The sequence below is a fragment of the Natrix helvetica genome (genome assembly GCF_964273705.1).
Source record: "Natrix helvetica genome assembly, chromosome: 2".
NCBI classification, from domain to species: domain Eukaryota; kingdom Metazoa; phylum Chordata; class Lepidosauria; order Squamata; family Natricidae; genus Natrix; species Natrix helvetica.
Window position 1 is genome coordinate 100,167,606 of NC_138552.1, and position 16,902 is coordinate 100,184,507.

At 38.4% G+C, this 16,902-nt stretch overlaps 1 protein-coding gene across 4 annotated transcripts in view; it reads left to right on the top strand.

Moving 5' to 3' along the window:
* Positions 1–1,358: 1,358 nt before the first annotated feature.
* The window catches only part of NRG1 (neuregulin 1), a gene marked incomplete at its 5' end in the record, with an annotated part of 167,354 nt that continues 151,810 nt past the window's right edge, over positions 1,359–16,902 (top strand). The window contains one exon of one of the 4 annotated variants that reach the window (XM_081943213.1): positions 1,359–1,866. In XM_081943213.1, coding sequence (XP_081799339.1) covers positions 1,704–1,866 — 163 coding nt within the window. The remainder of the gene's footprint in view (positions 1,867–16,902) is intronic. The other 3 variants (XM_081943214.1, XM_081943215.1, XM_081943216.1) reach the window with 3 other exon arrangements.

Below are 16,902 nucleotides of genomic sequence, written 5' to 3' on the forward strand. Positions count from 1 at the left end.
CTAGATGGCATTCCCCACCCCCACCCCAAAGACAGAATTTAAGAGATAGTAAAATACCAGATTACCAATACCCTTTGGGAAAGAGCTGAATTTCAAAACAAAGGAAGTTTTTGATCCACCTTTCATATGTTAAACCATTAGAATACCCATTAAACTTCTCAGTGTAAACTGGAGAGTTAATCTTGTTAGTACAAGTCTGTGTATTGATTGAAGATTTCCCGAAATTAAATCAACTGAACTGCTGACCTAATAGAAAAAAGGGATGCCAGGTGCAATACTTTACCAAATCTCATTTTCTGGTCCCAAGGACAGGAAGCAGGATCTCCTGGATCATTAACTATCAGTTTTGGGGAATAAGAATCTGGATCGGGAGCTGTCATTGCTGGTGCCCAAACTTTAAAAGAAAGGATCAACTTCCTCATTTCTCAGCTTAGTTACTTTTTGTAGGCAATCTGTTAGCCACGGGACAAAAGGCTTTTAGTTTAAAAGAAACAAACAGATAACTTCACAACCTGGGAGGGCAGGATGGGCATCTAGGACTCTTCTCTCCAAAACCTCATTCTTGTACGTTAATTTTGTTTTAGCACTGGCTTGTAACCTTTCAGGTCTAGGCAGAAGGAACTGTAGCAAATGCATCAGCCAGGGTCAACCCTGAGAGCCGAAAATGTCTCCTTGTTTTTAGAGGTGCAGGAGGATGAAAGCTCCGTGGCAGGGATCCCCCCCCCCTGTTTTCTTCCCTCGTTTGTTGACAGTCTGACAAAACTTGGACTAGATGACCTACAAGGTCCGTTCCAACTCTGTCTAATCGAATACATCGCCACTATCCTTGACTTGGGCAAAGTGAATATAGGACTTGAGCAAAAAAGTCTTATTATCCATCTCCAATGGGATCCACTATCCAATAGGATAATGTTACAGGATCCTATCTGGGTCCCAGGATAACGTTGGGATGGGATCCTGCAACATTATCCTATTGGATGGTGGATTGGATAATGGATCTATTGGAATCTATGTAGCAGAAGTTCCCCTGAAGATGGGCTCCAGCACGAATCCAAAACCTCGGAAGACCAAACCGAGTGACCGACTCAGATTGGATCCTGCAAAAGCACTTATTCTCAGGGGGAAGTTTGGAGGGAGCCCCTCTCGGAGGGCGGCCGGACGAGCGGCCGGTTCTCTCTCTCCTTGCAGAAGCGGCCTCTGTTAGGCTCCCTCCGACTCGACTGGCGATTCCCTCGCGGCTGCTCCGCCCCACCCGCCCACATTCCCACACCCTCATGCCCTCCCGGGGGGGTGGGATTGCTTAGGCTTCTCCCGTCCCCCGGCAAGCGGTGTGCCTGAGTGTGTGAGGGTGCCGGGGGCGGACTTACACCTTTCCTGCGCGGAAGGGGGGGGGAGAGGCGGGGGGAGAGAACCTGGCAGAAATTCCCTGCCCCGAGTTCTCGTTCGCTCGCGCTCTCCGAGGCTGCAGCAGATGGAGCTAGGGGGACCGAGGAAGAGCAGCGGGCGCTGAAGGCAGCTGTGCGAAGAGCGGAGGGGGGTGAAAACGGAACAGCGGAGAGAGAAAGAGGAGACGAAACTTTTCTCTCAGCTCTGCTCCGGCCGTTGTCTCGCTCGCTCGCTCTCGCTCTTCCTCGCCGTTGCCCGTTCTGTGTGTGCGCGTGTGGGGGAACATTGGAGTTTTGGAGACGCCACCAACGCTGGACATGAACGAATCGCGGAGGGCAGCCACCCAGGGGCAGGGGGCAGCCGGCGTTGCCGCTTCCTCCTCTTCCTCGCCGTTGGAGGGTCCGGAGAAGAGGCGGAAACCGCGGAAAGGCAAAGGGGGCTCCGGCAGAAGAGGCCCTCCGCGGGAGGAAAGCGGACCAGGTAACTTCAACGCCCCCCCCCCCCCCAAACTATAGGGATGAGAGCAAGAGGGCGCGCGCGGCGAAGTGCAGGGTCTCTTTGGCAGGACACAGGTGGGCGGCTTGATTGGGAGGAACAGCCCCCTCCCCAGTCCCTCGCCAGCTTGGAGGCACATGTCTCTGTGCTTGCTTGTGTGTGTGTGTGTGGCTGCGCGTTGATTCTCCCGCCTCGTCCCCTACTCCAGCCGAGCGGCAGGCTGGTTGGTTGGCCCCGGAGAAGGTCCCGCACAGGCGCGCTTGTTTCTCTTCGCCCTAAGCTTTGGAGCCTCCAGATAGCCGCTCCCCGCGTAACGGCTTACGACAGTTTGCGTGCATAGCCGCTAAGTCGAGCGCTTGCTTGTATTGTCTTGCTAAATGGGGAGAGGGGTGAAGGAAGAGGAGAACACACACAGGGAGAGAGAGAGAGAGAGAGAAACACACACACACACACACCCCTGATCAGCAATCCTGGGAACGCAAAGGAGTGGCGCACTTAGCCGGACCGTACAGGCAGGGTGAGAGCAAGCCCTCGCGTGCCTGCTGCGATAAGCTGCTGTTTGGGAAGTGGTCGTGTGCAGATTCTTGGTTAGATTGGTTCAGATCTGAAGAAACGATCTCTCTCTCGATCTCTCGATCTCTGTCTCTGTCTCTGTCTCTTCCCGGCCATGCTCCCTAAAACGACTTAGTCTTCTTTTGCCTACTTTGAACTACCTGAACTAGTTTCCTCAAGACTCGGTCCAGCTGCTCCCAGAATAACTTAACCTGAGATGAAACATACCTAGAATTGCTCTGTAGAAAGGTGCAAAGACTATTTATCCTTCAGCATTGCTTGAATTCCTGGGAGGCATAGTTGTCTTTACGGTTATACACATCCATAATACTGTATTCTTTTTAGCCTTCCTACTGTATTCACAGTTAATGATGATGAGGTGTTTTTTTTTATCGTGTTTGTAATCTGCTTTGCCTGCTTGACAACCATGTGAGGAAGGTCTGCCCAAATCGACCCACAAAGTTGGTGATAAATTGGGTTTTATATCTTAAATCTTCAATGCTTGATAATGCTTGCTCCATGATGCCTTTCTCCAACTTTTCTCCAACTTGCATAAATTCCATTTCGTGAAATATAGCAAATTTATGTGACTGTGAGTATGCAGACTTAGATAATCTTTGCACTCATGGACATGAATGGAATGAATTGTATTGCTGTGATCTGATAGTAGTGAGTGTCAATATATAAAGTGGAAAATGCCTTTTAATGCACGCTTCAGGTTCAAGTTTGCATTCTGATAACCACAGACAAGTTTGATCTTAAAAGTTGAATGAAGGAAGACCTTTTGCATGTAATACAGAAGGTAATTGCTTTGCCCTAGTTATTCTAGAAGTGACATCTTGCATACTATATTCATATAATTGGTTATGCTTGGATTTTTTAAAAAAAACAATGATCTTGTGTGACTTACTACTTAGAAGGGTACGTCATGCTATTCTAGACAGGAGAAGATAGAACAGCGTAAATCATGTCCAATTGTTAGTTTTTGGAGGATAATAAAAGTTGGTCTAAATTTACAAAGTTGTCTAAATTTACAATAATTAACATCTCTTTCACATCCATTAGCCTTAAGAGCTTTGCCAGTGCATCTGGTAGTGGTCATGTATTTGGATGTTAAAAGCGGACTCTCACTAATAATGCTATATTGGTGGGATATTTCCAGCAGTAGTTCCAGCTGTTGAACATCTGTAGCATGCTACTGAAGCAGTGCTAGTTTCAGCAGCCTACTCCTCAAATCTCCAGAATCTGGAGAATAAGGGCATGACATCTTCCAAGATTAATAATAATAATAATAATAATAATAATAATAATAATAATAATAATAATAATAATAATAATAATAATAATAATATTTAATGCTTCTAGACCGCCCCCTCTCCCGCAAGGGACTCGGGGCGGTGTACAGTTCATACAAAATATAACAGGATACAATAAAATTAAATTAAATATGTACAGTTGACAATTGACATGGAGGAGGTTAAAATGTAGTTAAAAGAACTGTACAAAGCAGATATAAAATAAATTCAAACCCCTAAAAACAAATACAGTAAATTAAAAAGCCCCTAAAATAACCAGATATAATACATTTGCCAGGAGGGACAGTTGAATTATGCCAGGCCTGCTAATCGGAACAGGTGGGTCTTCAGTTTTTGCCGGAAGGAGCGGAGGTCAGAAGTGGTTCTAATGTCGGGGGGGAGGTCATTCCAGAGGGTTGGGCCCATCACAGAGAAGGCCCTACTCCTCGGTGTCGCCCGCTGGCATTGCCTAGTGGACGGCACCAGGAGAAGTCCCTCCCTGTGTGAGCGTATTGGCCGCAGGGATGTATGTGGGAGGATGCCGCAGGGATGTATGTGGGAGTATTGGAGAAGGCAGAAGTCTCAAAATAAGCAGTCAAATATTGTAGTTTCTTTGCCAGTCTCTCCTGTTAATTTTGGTGCGACTTACATCAAGCAGGTGTGTTTACCAATGAATCCATTTAATTTCATTACTTCCAATGAGTTACAAAATGGTATATTTTATTATATATTGCATAATCCTCTGTGTGTATATTCAGAAGTAAGTTTCATTTGCTTAAATGTGACTGACTTGGAAAGAAGTAGCTGTAGCCTCAAGATGATAAACCTGTTGTTGTTTAAAAGAATTTGAGCAGGAAAATCTCTAGTTTAAGACCTTTCCTCAAATGTGAGCCTGTTAAGTGAACATTAGTAAACTTTTTTGGACCTTATGTTTTCATTTGCAAGCAATAGGAATGACAATACTTATTATCCCAGAAGACCATGTAAGAGTCAGTGAAATAGTCTAGAAAAATCACTTTGGGCATTTGAAATAGATCATGTAAGTGTTAATTGTCCTGTTTTATATATTAATCCATAGTCAGTGAAGAAATTAACAATTTCCATGGACAAGCTCTTTAAATGATAGGTTCATAAGTTGTATCCCAAAAAAAGTTCAAGGAACATCAAAGAATAATAATACCCTGTTTCCCTGAAAATAAGACCTCCCTGGATAATAAGTCCAATCGGGCTTTTGAGCACATGCGCTCAGATAAGCCCTCCCCCCCAAAATAAGCCCTCCATGAAAATATTGCAACACAGCAGCAGCCATGAGGTGATCATGCTCTCTGTCTCCTGAACCTCAAAAATAATAAGACCTTCCCGAAAATAAAGCCAAGCACTTATTTTGGGGTGTCAAAAGACTTGGGGAAACACAGTAGTTGTCTTCTGCTTTTTTTGCAGCTGTTTGCATATCTTTGAAAAATTAGTGGGGTTAAAAGGATTCCTGAACAACTTAAATGAAACTCAAGTATTGTTTGGAAGTAGGTGAAATAGAAACTTTCCCTTTTTTTTAATGTAGGAGGATCCAATCCTGGTTGCCAGCAATCCATTTTCACAAAACAATGACCCACATTAAGTCTTCAAAATGGTTTAGGCTGAGGACTGCCAAAAGGGAAATATCAGCTTTCCCTCAAATACAGATATCTTTGTAAACCTTTTCAGATAACCCAGCTGTGATCCGAACCATCAATTAAACTTCCAACGTGTTTTTGCAAATGTGTGTAAAAGACTATAAGACAAATCTCATGATAACAAGCAGTCAATACTAACACTGGGAATTGGTTTGCCATTTTAATAGGAAATAATAACATCTTTATGCATACTTTGCCTACAAATCTATTCTCTCTTCCATATTAATGTATGCTGCTAACATTTAATGTTTGAACAGTGGATTCACTGGTACATTTGGGAATCATCATAAAAATATTTGTCTTTGCTTCTTATTTCAAACTAACATGTGAATCTTGAATGTAGGGTTATTTTTAATGGTTTGGAACAAACCATTCAAGGATGAGTATCTCTACAGGTAATCAGAACGTCTGTAAATAAGTATGCCTATTTGTATACATGAGGCCCTTCAAGAACTGTATATATGAGACTTTTGAAGAACTGTGTGGGGTAAACAATGCTTTTTTATATATTTTGTTTTGCTTTGTTCAGGAACAAGAACAGTTAATGCTATAAGATAATCTAGTAAAATGCTGCCCTCCCCTGTTGTTTCCTCAAACTGTTGGTATTAATGGCTTAATTCTGCCATAATTAAAAACAAATCAAAATGTCCTTGTTCTAAGCACTAAGAAATTCCATGTGGAGCTTCATCTGATAGTAAGTTATACCTGTAATTTAGTTTAATTTAATGGTATTTACAGATTTTTAGTATTAAATGGTGAGGGGGGGGGTCTGGCAGAATGTATTTATTGTTGACTTTATTGAGGCTGTGCTCCCAGTTTCTGCTGATAGTAAAAGATATCTTTGTTATAATAAATATTTTTCCTACAGATATAAATTTCTGAAACCGAACAAGCTTGTCTAGACTGGAAGTCCTAACATCATGTTTTGTTTTGTTTTGTTTTGTTTCCTAAAATGCAAGAACGTAATGAGGTATTATGTAAATGCTTTAGTGGAAGATGATATCAACTAGGATACTAGGAAGTAACTCTTTACTTTCAGAACTAAGACAATTCCATTGACAAAAGTTTTAAAAGATACCTAATGAAATTAATTCAGAAAATGAAAGATTTCTCTAATGTAATATTTTTCTTATCAAATTGTCAAACACAACAAGCTTATAACCAAGCAGCAATTCTTGAAAATAAGTTCTAATATTAGTAGAGAAATGTACAAATGAGACAGATCCAGACGTTGCCTTTTTTTTTCACAAATCTTAATTTTGAGTCATTGGCTTTGAATCTTTTATTAGCAAAGGTCATTGTTCGTATTAACTATGCTTTGAATTGGAAGTAGTACAAATGCAATGCTTTCACAAGTGAAATTAGATGTAACTAAATTTCCCTAATGTAGTCACATTCCACTTAAGAGCTTTGATGTAAAGATGAGTTTCAACCACCTTTCTTTGCAGTATGACATTGCTGAGATGAATGTAGGCAAGTGTAATAGAAAAGGTTTTAGTCAAACATGCTACCAGACAAGCTTTTGAGGAAAAAAGGTGTTGAGTGTTTGAATGAACAGCAACCAGACAGCTTCCTTACCTATAATTGGCTCTCTTACAGTTACAGGTACTACACACAATAGTTGTAGCTTAGAAAACTGAAGTGTATAAAAGGCCTCCAACCTTTTGGGCACCAGGGACTGGTTCCATGGAGAGAAGTTTTTTCCATGGACCAGAGGGGGCGTGGCATTGCATGTTATCTGCATCCCGCTGATGCGGCTTTGTTCCCAGTTTCAGGCATAGCATAGCCCAGCACCAGTCCACAGACTCTGTGTGTGGGGGGGGGCAGGGGGGTTATTTAGTGTAAATATATACAGCATATGTAAAGGTAAAGGTTTCCCTCACACATATGTGCTAGTCATTCCCGACTCTAGGGGGCGGTGCTCATCTCCATTTGAAAGCTGAAGAGCAGCTCTGTCTGAAGACGTCTCCGTGGTCATGTGGCCGGCATGACTAAACACCAAAGGTGCATGGAATACTGTTACCTTCCTACCAAAGGTGGTTCCTATTTTTCCACTTGCATTTTTACATGCTTTCAAACTGCTAGGTTGGCAGAAGCTGGGACAAGTAACAGGAGCTCCCTCCATTATGCGGTACTAGGGATTCGAACTGCGGTACGGCCAACCTTTCTGATCGACAAGCTCAGCGTCTTAGCCACTAAGCCACCATGTCCCTATATTTCCTCTGTCAAAGTTAATTGGAAGCTTACAAAGATACCAACATGCTAAATTGATACAATAGTTATTATAACAATCCTTGACTGTAATTGTACGTTTGCATAATGTCAGAATTCATTAGGATAAGTTGCCCATATATATAGGGAGTAGAATTACCCCAATTTAAAGAAAATCAAAAAGTTAATGATTTTCTAGGCAGCTTAAACTTATTGACACGGGCCATGTTCCATCAACTCCTTAGAAATGCTCATTTTTATTCTGCACTTACATGGCCAAGTGCATTCATCTGCTTAACTTGATTTTTGTCCTCTTGTCTGTTTTAACTATAAAAATATTCCCCTTTTGAGAAAGAGGGAAAGATTATGTACCATTAAATGCAACCCTCCACTTGCAGTGCCTGATATTGTAATAAACCTGAGAAGAAAAATCAAACATAGAGGGTCCAGATTGTAGAATATAAGTTACTCAGTACAAGACAGTTCTTTCAAACAAGTGTTTGAAGCTTTATGGCATACTTTGTTGTATTCATCTGGATACATAATGTTTTCTTAGATGGTCTGCATACAAGAGAATATTTGTTCTTTTTTAATCCACAATTCTCCATGCAGCAAATACACACATTATTTGTACTAAGTTTACATGAGCAAGGATATGCACATTTTTCATTATTAAAACCCTTTCCCAAAACTTGCTATAGATATAGTCTTTCCTTGGACACAAATAAGAAATACCTGTGATCACAGCCATATCTAATTATGGTAGATTATGCTAATTATAACCAAAATAGATTTTTGATATGGTAGTATTTATTTATGGTAGAGTTTATTGATTGTTTCTGTTTTATTTATCTGTCCATAGAAGAATTCCTTAGTTTCTGTATTCCTCTTGCCAATTTTTCCATGATAAAACTTGAAAAAGTTTGAAGATAACATACTCTTCCATCTTCCACAGAAGAGGGATAATGCTGAAATCTTATTTTTGCAAAAAAAAAAAGATTTTCAATATGATCCTGTTTACTTTTTCCCCTTAATATTCTGGTTTGTTCAATTTACGCTTAGTTTTTTAAAAGCAGGTTTCCTTACTAAACAGAAATTAATATTTCTTAACATTGTAATTTGCCGTGCAGTTTCTCTCTCTCATGGTAAACCCATTGCAGACAATATTAGTATATGAAAATTACATGAACTATCATGTAAAGACTTGGAGTAAACTGTGCATTAGAGCTGTGAAGAAGACTGAGTTCTACATGCTTCTCTTCACAGCTGACTAAGCAATCAGAGAAACTAGTCATGTGAATCCACCCTTACAACTTCTATAAAAAATTAACTTATGAATCAAAGTTGATGGTTAATAAAAACAATTTTTGTAGTCCTTGGAATTGTTTGGTCATGATAGGTAAGGGGCACAATCTTAAGCTTAATGAAGCTTGAGTTCCACTGACATGACTTCTAATGATGTCACTGTGAGGACCTGGACCTTTTTTTTCCATATGTTAGATAAGAGTGCATGCAGTAGGGAAGGGGGATTTTATGTAATAGGTGTAGGGCCATTTGCAACACTGGAGATGTGTGGATTGCAGTGACTACTAGTTCTGCTGTGCAACTGAAGTTTTCTCTTTCGCTCCATTGTTAAATAACCCAGAGGTGGAACAGAGTGCTCTGAGAAGTCATTCTGTTGAATAACATTTTGGATGCATTGGCATATTATGAAAGAGAGACCTGAAATGCACTTTTAAAGGCAGTGCAGTAGGTAAGCACACTGTCTTAATTTCGTTTCCTCCCTCCAAATCTCAACCGGTCCTTAAAGTACAGGTAGTCCTTGATCTACAACCATTCCTTTTAACAACCATTCAAAGTTACAACCGTACTGACTTACAAGAGGTTGTGCAGGCTTTGGAGCAGTATATGTATGTAATGGTTAACTAGATGAGAAGGAATAATAATTATTATTTATTTCATTATTATTTATTTCTTAGCCGCACCCTCTCCCGAAGGACTCGGGGCGGCGTACAACAAACATATGAAATAAATATGTAAACAAGACAAACATATAACAGAGACATATACCGAGACATACACAAGGAGGAGGTCGGCTGATGAGTAAAAAACAATTAGAATAAGCTGAGGCTGAGGCCTTAAAAGATTGACATATGTGTCCTTTTCTTGATGGAGCAAGTGCACACTTGAAGCAGTGGTAGGATTCAATTTTTTTTTACTACCAGTTCTATGGGTGTTGCTTGGTGGGCATTGCTTGGCTTGGTGGGCGTGGCTTGGTGGGCGTGGCAGGGGAAAGATACTGCAAAATCCCCATTCCCTCCAGATCAGCTGGGACTCAGGAGTATTTATGTATTTATGAAAAATGCAAAGTTCTGGGTTCATTTGTGGCCTTCCCAGCAACTTCAAAATCCACAGGGGAAGCCAGATTTGCTTAAGGGCCACGTGATTTGTTTAACTGTGACACACACAAAAGATCGTGAAATCAGGTACAGCTCACTGAACAAACACCTTGCTTAGCAACGAAAATTCTGATCCCACTTGTGGTCATAAGGCCAGGACTAACTGTATGTAAGCTGTAACAAACCAAAAATCTGACTGTCCCATACACATTCTAATCTCTGTCTCAGCATATATGTCTGCTGTTCTACTGATAAAAAGTGTTCTCTTTTTAATAGTTTTTTTTAAAGTTTGTATATCAAAGATAGAGAAAAGGCCCTTTTGTAGTTGAGTATCAATTGCAACAGTATACCACAATTACTAAAAAAAATGGCTTCTTGTCTTCAGCTTTCAATTTTTACAGGAGAATCTAAGATGTGAATGGAGGGATCTTTTACTCCAATTAGTTTTGCATCTTCTGACTTAAGCTTTAATTGAAATGGCAACGCTAAAATTTGTATAGCGGCTGGTATAAACAGTAACTTTGCAATAAAAGTTTTACATACTTATGAGCCGTGGTGGCGCAGTGGTTAGAATATAGTAATGAAGGCTACTTCTGCTGACTGCCAGCTGCCAGCAATTTGGCAGTGTCATTCTCACCAGCTCAAGGTTGACTCAGCCTTCCAAAGTCAGTAAAATGAGAGTCCATATTGTTGGGGGCAATATGCTGACTCCGTAAACCACTTAGAGAGGGCAATAAAGCACTGTGAGTCTAAGTGCTATTGCTATACAGTAGACTATTTGTAAAATAATAGTTTTACATAGATCTCACAAAGCCAAACTTGGAATAATCCAGAGATAAAAGATAAAGTTAAAAATGTTTTTAGTATTGTAAATAGTGAGTTAAAAATAAATACCAGTCTTCAATTATGAAGAAATTTGGAAATGGACATTGATGGAATTTCTCTCTCTCTCTCTGATACTTTAGCTGTTTTTCAAATGTTCCTGAACAAATGGATTTTCTTTGGCTTGTTTTTTAAATGTAGAACAATTGTGTCTTCAGCAGTGGGAGGCATTGGTGCTTATAAATACAGGTGGTGGGGAAACTGTGAAACTTGGGAGAGAACATTAATAGAAGTTGACTTTTTGCCAAATGAGATCATCAAATGGCTACACTAAGTGTGTACATAGGGTGCACAATTTGTGAAGCAATTTAGAACACATAAGATTCAGCTAAGGTTCACTATGGTCATAATTCTAGGAAATATTGTGTTTAGAATAATATTAAAAGTTCCAAAGTAAATTATGTTGTAATTTGATCTCAATTTTGTTTTTGATCATATAAATATTTAATAATTTAAAATTAGTTTTGTAGCTGAAATTCTGAATCCTTTACCAGACCTATTGAGCTGATAAACATATATCAAAATATGTTTATCCAATTTAAGCCAAAGTATTTTGGACTAATGTACCTCCTTAAACTAATAGACAAGCCAGTCTTATTTTGAGTGAGTCATGGCAATTCAGTTTTTAAGTTATCAGCACAGAAATCACTGTGACCAGGTTGTTCCTATCCAAGAATAGCTGTCTTTCGAAAGCACTTCTTATTTCAGAAGCTTCTTGGGCCTCCATTGGAAAAGGTGAAACTGGGAATACTCTTCAAGTATGTACTTGCTCCGTCGAGAAAAGGACAGATATGACAAACTTGTCAAGCCTCAGTGTGAGTTTATTCCTTCCCATCTAATTTACCATTATATACGTACATATACTGTTCCAAGTCTGCACATCCTAACTAGATTCAAATGTAGAAGTAAAATGTATCTACACCAACTCTTTTTTTTTCTGCCCGTGATCTAGCTGTATTGTGTAGACATCTAAACTAAGTTCTCCCTATCAACTATGTCATGCACTAAGGACAGTGAGGCCATCATAGATTACTGCTTCCTATTTAGCTAGGATATCCATAATTGTTACTCCACGAGCATATAGAGGTGTGATTTCCCTGGACTAACAAACCACAGGGTCAGAAAGCTATCAAAATGCAACCATATTGAGTGATGGAATTTCACTCGAAATCTCCTGAAAGTGGCTTCTATGGCTCATATGGATGTTGAAAAGCTGATACTAGTACACCCTAGTTCAGTAGCTAAGGCGTGGTCACCTAATAATATTCATTTCACATGGGCACGCAGGTATGGTTGGAAGTACTCCAGCCCTATAATTGATCTACGAAGGCACAATGAGTAGCCAGAAGGCATACAAAGCCGTTGTATGATCAAGGACAATTTATATTGCTCTTTCCAGATGCTGCTCCATACCCAGACTTGAAATCCAGATTGCAATCAGTTTCTTTCAGGAGCATCTAGAGCTCTTCAGACACCACACAGTTAGGCTTCTTCTCTAAGAATGGGATATTAGCAATAGCTGATCATTATTAAGAACCCATTGAAAAATTCTTAGAGATTTTTTTAAAATTACATTTTGGGCCCAACCAAAAATGTATTTGGGCAGATTGAATTAATGATAAATGCCAAATATCAGAGAACTTGTACATGGATATCATATTTGTCCATATTCTTGGAGGGTATTACAATCACATCCAGAAGAATCTGATATGGAGATAGGTGACGTTAGCATCAGATATAGTACAGCACAATAACACAAACATTAAGATTTTGGTTATCTGTATGTTAACCATGTCTCAATCTGCCTAATTGTTGGTACATCTTCTGAAAACTAGGGCACCCTTTGGGCACTGGAGCAGTGAAGAGAATGTTTAAGAACAATCGCACTTTTGGCCTAATGTAATGTAGCAAGATGAGGTTCCCAATCAGGTTGTCAGACCTATCATCTGGAAAACAATCCAAAGCATGCAGAAATCCTTCCAATTTCACACATTTTTGACAGTAGATTATATTCATGGGATCTATACTCCTCCAGCTATTATGTTCAGAGAAATCCGAAATAACTCTAAAGATTCAGGAGAACACACCAGATTGGTGTATATAATGTATCTCTCTTAAACTGGAAAATAAAGATGCATTGATCACTATTGCATTTCTTCGAGTAATGTTTTGTTTGTTTATTTATTATTTAGAAAATTTATATAGCTGCCTGCTTGCTCACAGCAACTATATGAGAAGTCAGTAATGATGTAAATGAAAAGTTTGAAGAAAGAAAGGAAAAATCGATAAATGGAATGTCCATATCTCAGTTTTCCAAGTAGAAAATCTAAAGTGTTGTTGCTATTTTTTAGACTTGAATATTGCCTTACTGACTACTAGAATTTTACTAGCCTGTGACATTTTATTGAACTCTTAAAATGTCATCATTTATTATGGTTTAGCTAGTTTTAAATGTATTGTGTATTATGGCTTAGCTAGTTTTAAATAGTGCCTTTTATGAAGTAGATTAGCAGACGGATAACTCCTGATCATCTACTACAGCTAAATTCATCTATGGCTAAATTATGGCTAATAATCTTTTATGGGCCCTCTTACTATTAAACAAACACAAAGGCTAGGTTTACGTATCATAGACATGCATTTCACACAATGAAAAGAAAAAAGTTTGTGTTTTTTCTTAAACATTCTTAAATATTGTCTCTGCTATCAGGTCTTCTGTAATATGTAAAATATTATCATCTTGTACATTTATCAGCTAAGAGAGGTGAGAGAAATTGGTTTTGTTTCACATTTAATGTGAAATTATATTATAGCATTTACCAAGCCTCTACAAAAAATTGAGACCTGCAGTTTTCTTAAGTTTGTGATGCAGTGAGATTAAAGAGTGTAAAATTCTTTAATTTTAAAGATCACAAATATACATACAGAAGAATTCACTTGCCAAAAATGTATGCTTGAAACCACTTCTATCAAGAATTAACATTTCCATTTTATAAATTATTATTTGTACTTATTAATGTTATTTTATTCCACCTGGTTATACTTAATTCAAGGGGACTTGAGTAACTCACTTCACTACTTTTCCAGTCGGTATAGTCAAAAAAAGGAGTGCTGAACTCCCTTTTGGTAAGGGAGTTACCATTGGAAATGAGCCAAGTGGCAATCTCTTAATGCAAATATATAAATATAAATTAAATAAAAAGTATAAATTGTAGACATAATCCTTGCTATAGAGTTGAAGTGAATTATCATTTATTCACTTTAGTTCCCTTGTTGAGATACATTGGAGTCCAGGTGAAAACTCAAGACTATTTAAATAACTCCAGGAACATGCAGGATAGAAAAACATATTATAGATGCAGCAGTCCTCAATTTACAACTATAATTGAGCCCAGAATTATAGTGGTAAAGGTGATCTGGTTGCCAAGCACCCAAAATGCAATCATATGATTGAATGGAGGCAGAGTATGCAGCTGTCATGACTTTTAAAGTGTAAAATACCTTTTGGGGGGGGTCTATTATAAATTTGGTTGTTACTAAAAGATTGGTTGTAAGTTGAGGACTACTTTTGATTATTTTAATTTACTGTTAATAACAATTCTTTTGATTTTGTGACAGTGTTTTTTCTTAAATGTTCCTATTGCCTCTACCTTCAGGTCTTCTGTAACATGCAAAATATTTTTTACATATTTATATGTAAGGATTTGATTGGAAACATCCATAACAATTACAACTTATAAAAGAGACCCAGTATATATAAATATAAATTTAAAAATGTATAAAAATATAAATAAATTGTAGCTTGCCATCAATAATGTGTGATGAATAATAATTTAATCTTGTGGATTGAGTATCGGTAATTGGTTCTTGCTGAAACCCCAGAAAACAATCTTTCTTTTCCATGTTACCTTTCCGTCTTAATTATGATCTTGCAATTAAATAAGGCTAACTTACCATATCTTTCATAATTTAAATACATGTTACAGGAGTTGTGTCTAATCCATGCAACTGTGACAATTTTCTTGCTACTGCTTTGTTGAACAAATTGTCCTGACAGATAAAATTCTACAGAAGGGAAACTGTATCTTGTGCCTTGCAACTCATACATTATTTAAGGCAGAGATACAGGGCAATTGTTTGTCCTGTTGACCTTAATCTGCCTGCATTATTTGTACCCTGAATTGTGTTAAAGATTGGAGGAAAGGGGTTTGCAAGAAGAAGATTAGAAACTTGTTTTTCCTTCTTTTTTCCTTTTGTGACTAATGAATTAGCTTTTGTGACTAAAGCTAAACAAACCAAGATTCCATTTCAGTTAGAGAAAAAGTGGTCTAGCATAAAGAGGAAGAGCTGGGAATTATCACAGATAAGAGTAACCATATTTTCAAGTAAGATAGGATAATTCTTTGGGCAAAGTAATCTTTTGAAACGAATAACAAATCAATCTCCCTGGGGTTTTTATTCCATGTAAAAATATTTATGCACTTCTGTCATGGCAGTATTGGAAAAGAAAACACTTTAACCTCATGAATGCCTTCAGATATATCAGAAAATATTTAAAAATAATTTGATGATTAATCTTCATAAAATGAATGCAGCCCTCTTAACAGCATGTCAATTAACGTCAGTTACTAGGCAATCAACTTTTGCCTGGAAATAACAAGAGCTACTCTACAATAGTTAGTGGAATGTAAATAAAACGGTAAGGACATACCGGTACTGCTTTTACTCAGTTTACAGTTAATAATATCTACGTACGGAAAGATAGTTCCTGTATATAATAGGCACAGAAACTCTTCTAGACATTGAGCAAATATTGATGGGAGAGAAAGGGAGAACATACTTTGTGCTTGATTTTAAAAGTGGAAATGTGTTAAGCTATGCAAAGAGGTTATGAAGAGGTTATCAGAGCTATGCTGTATCTACTGTATGATGTCTCCTTTGAGAGTGGGGAAAATACAAAAAGGAGGAAGAAATTCTTATAGAATCAGAAGTTCCTGAATGTCTTCAGAAACTCCATGTGTTGATTTGTTTCAAAGAGTTCCAAGTATGATCTTTGGAGAACAGTTTCCCCATTTTCCATGTTAGTTGACCCACTGAGAAATTAAACCACAAGTAGAGATGAGCATTAATTGCTCTCTGCATTAGCCAATAAATGCTTTGATTTTTAAGAAGAAAGGATCCACTTATGGATGGATGGCAGGTGCCAACCAACACCTTAGAATTCTGAACACCAATAATGATTGTGGCAGGGCACTAAGTGTTCTGGAAATGCTATGGATTCTTAGCAAATCATTGTGCTATTAACAGTCCAAAAACAACAAGACTGAATGCAGTCCTTAACAGTGCTGATAGTTTTTATCATTTTCCGTTATGATAGAAGAAAGTAAACCAAGTATCAGGAGTTTGTATAAGTTGTTCAGGCAACACAAGAGAGGCACCAGCACAATAGACGTATTTTCTCTCTTCCACTTTCTAAAATATATCCTGCTCTTGTGATCATATATGCTTTCATACAGGTGAAACTCGAAAAATTAGAATATCGTGCAAAAGTTCATTTATTTCACTAATGCAACTTAAAAGGTGAAACTAATATATGAGATAGACTCATTACATGCAAAGCAATATAGTTCAAGCTGTGATTTGTCATAATTGTGATGATTATGGCTTACAGCTCATGAAAACCCCAAATCCACAATCTCAGAAAATTAGAATATTGTGAAAAGGTGCAATATTCTAGGCTCAAAGTGTCCCACTCTAATCAGCTAATTAAGCCATAACACCAGCAAAGGGTTCCTGAGCCTTTAAATGGTCTCTCAGTCTGGTTCAGTAGAAATCACAATCATGGGAAAGACTGCTGACCTGACAGTTGTGCAGAAAACCATCATTGACACCCTCCATAAGGAGGGAAAGCCTCAGAAGGTAATTGCAAAAGACGTTGGATGTTCCCAAAGTGCTGTATCAAAGCACATTAATAGAAAGTGATGTGGAAGGGAAAAGTGTGGAAGAAAAAGG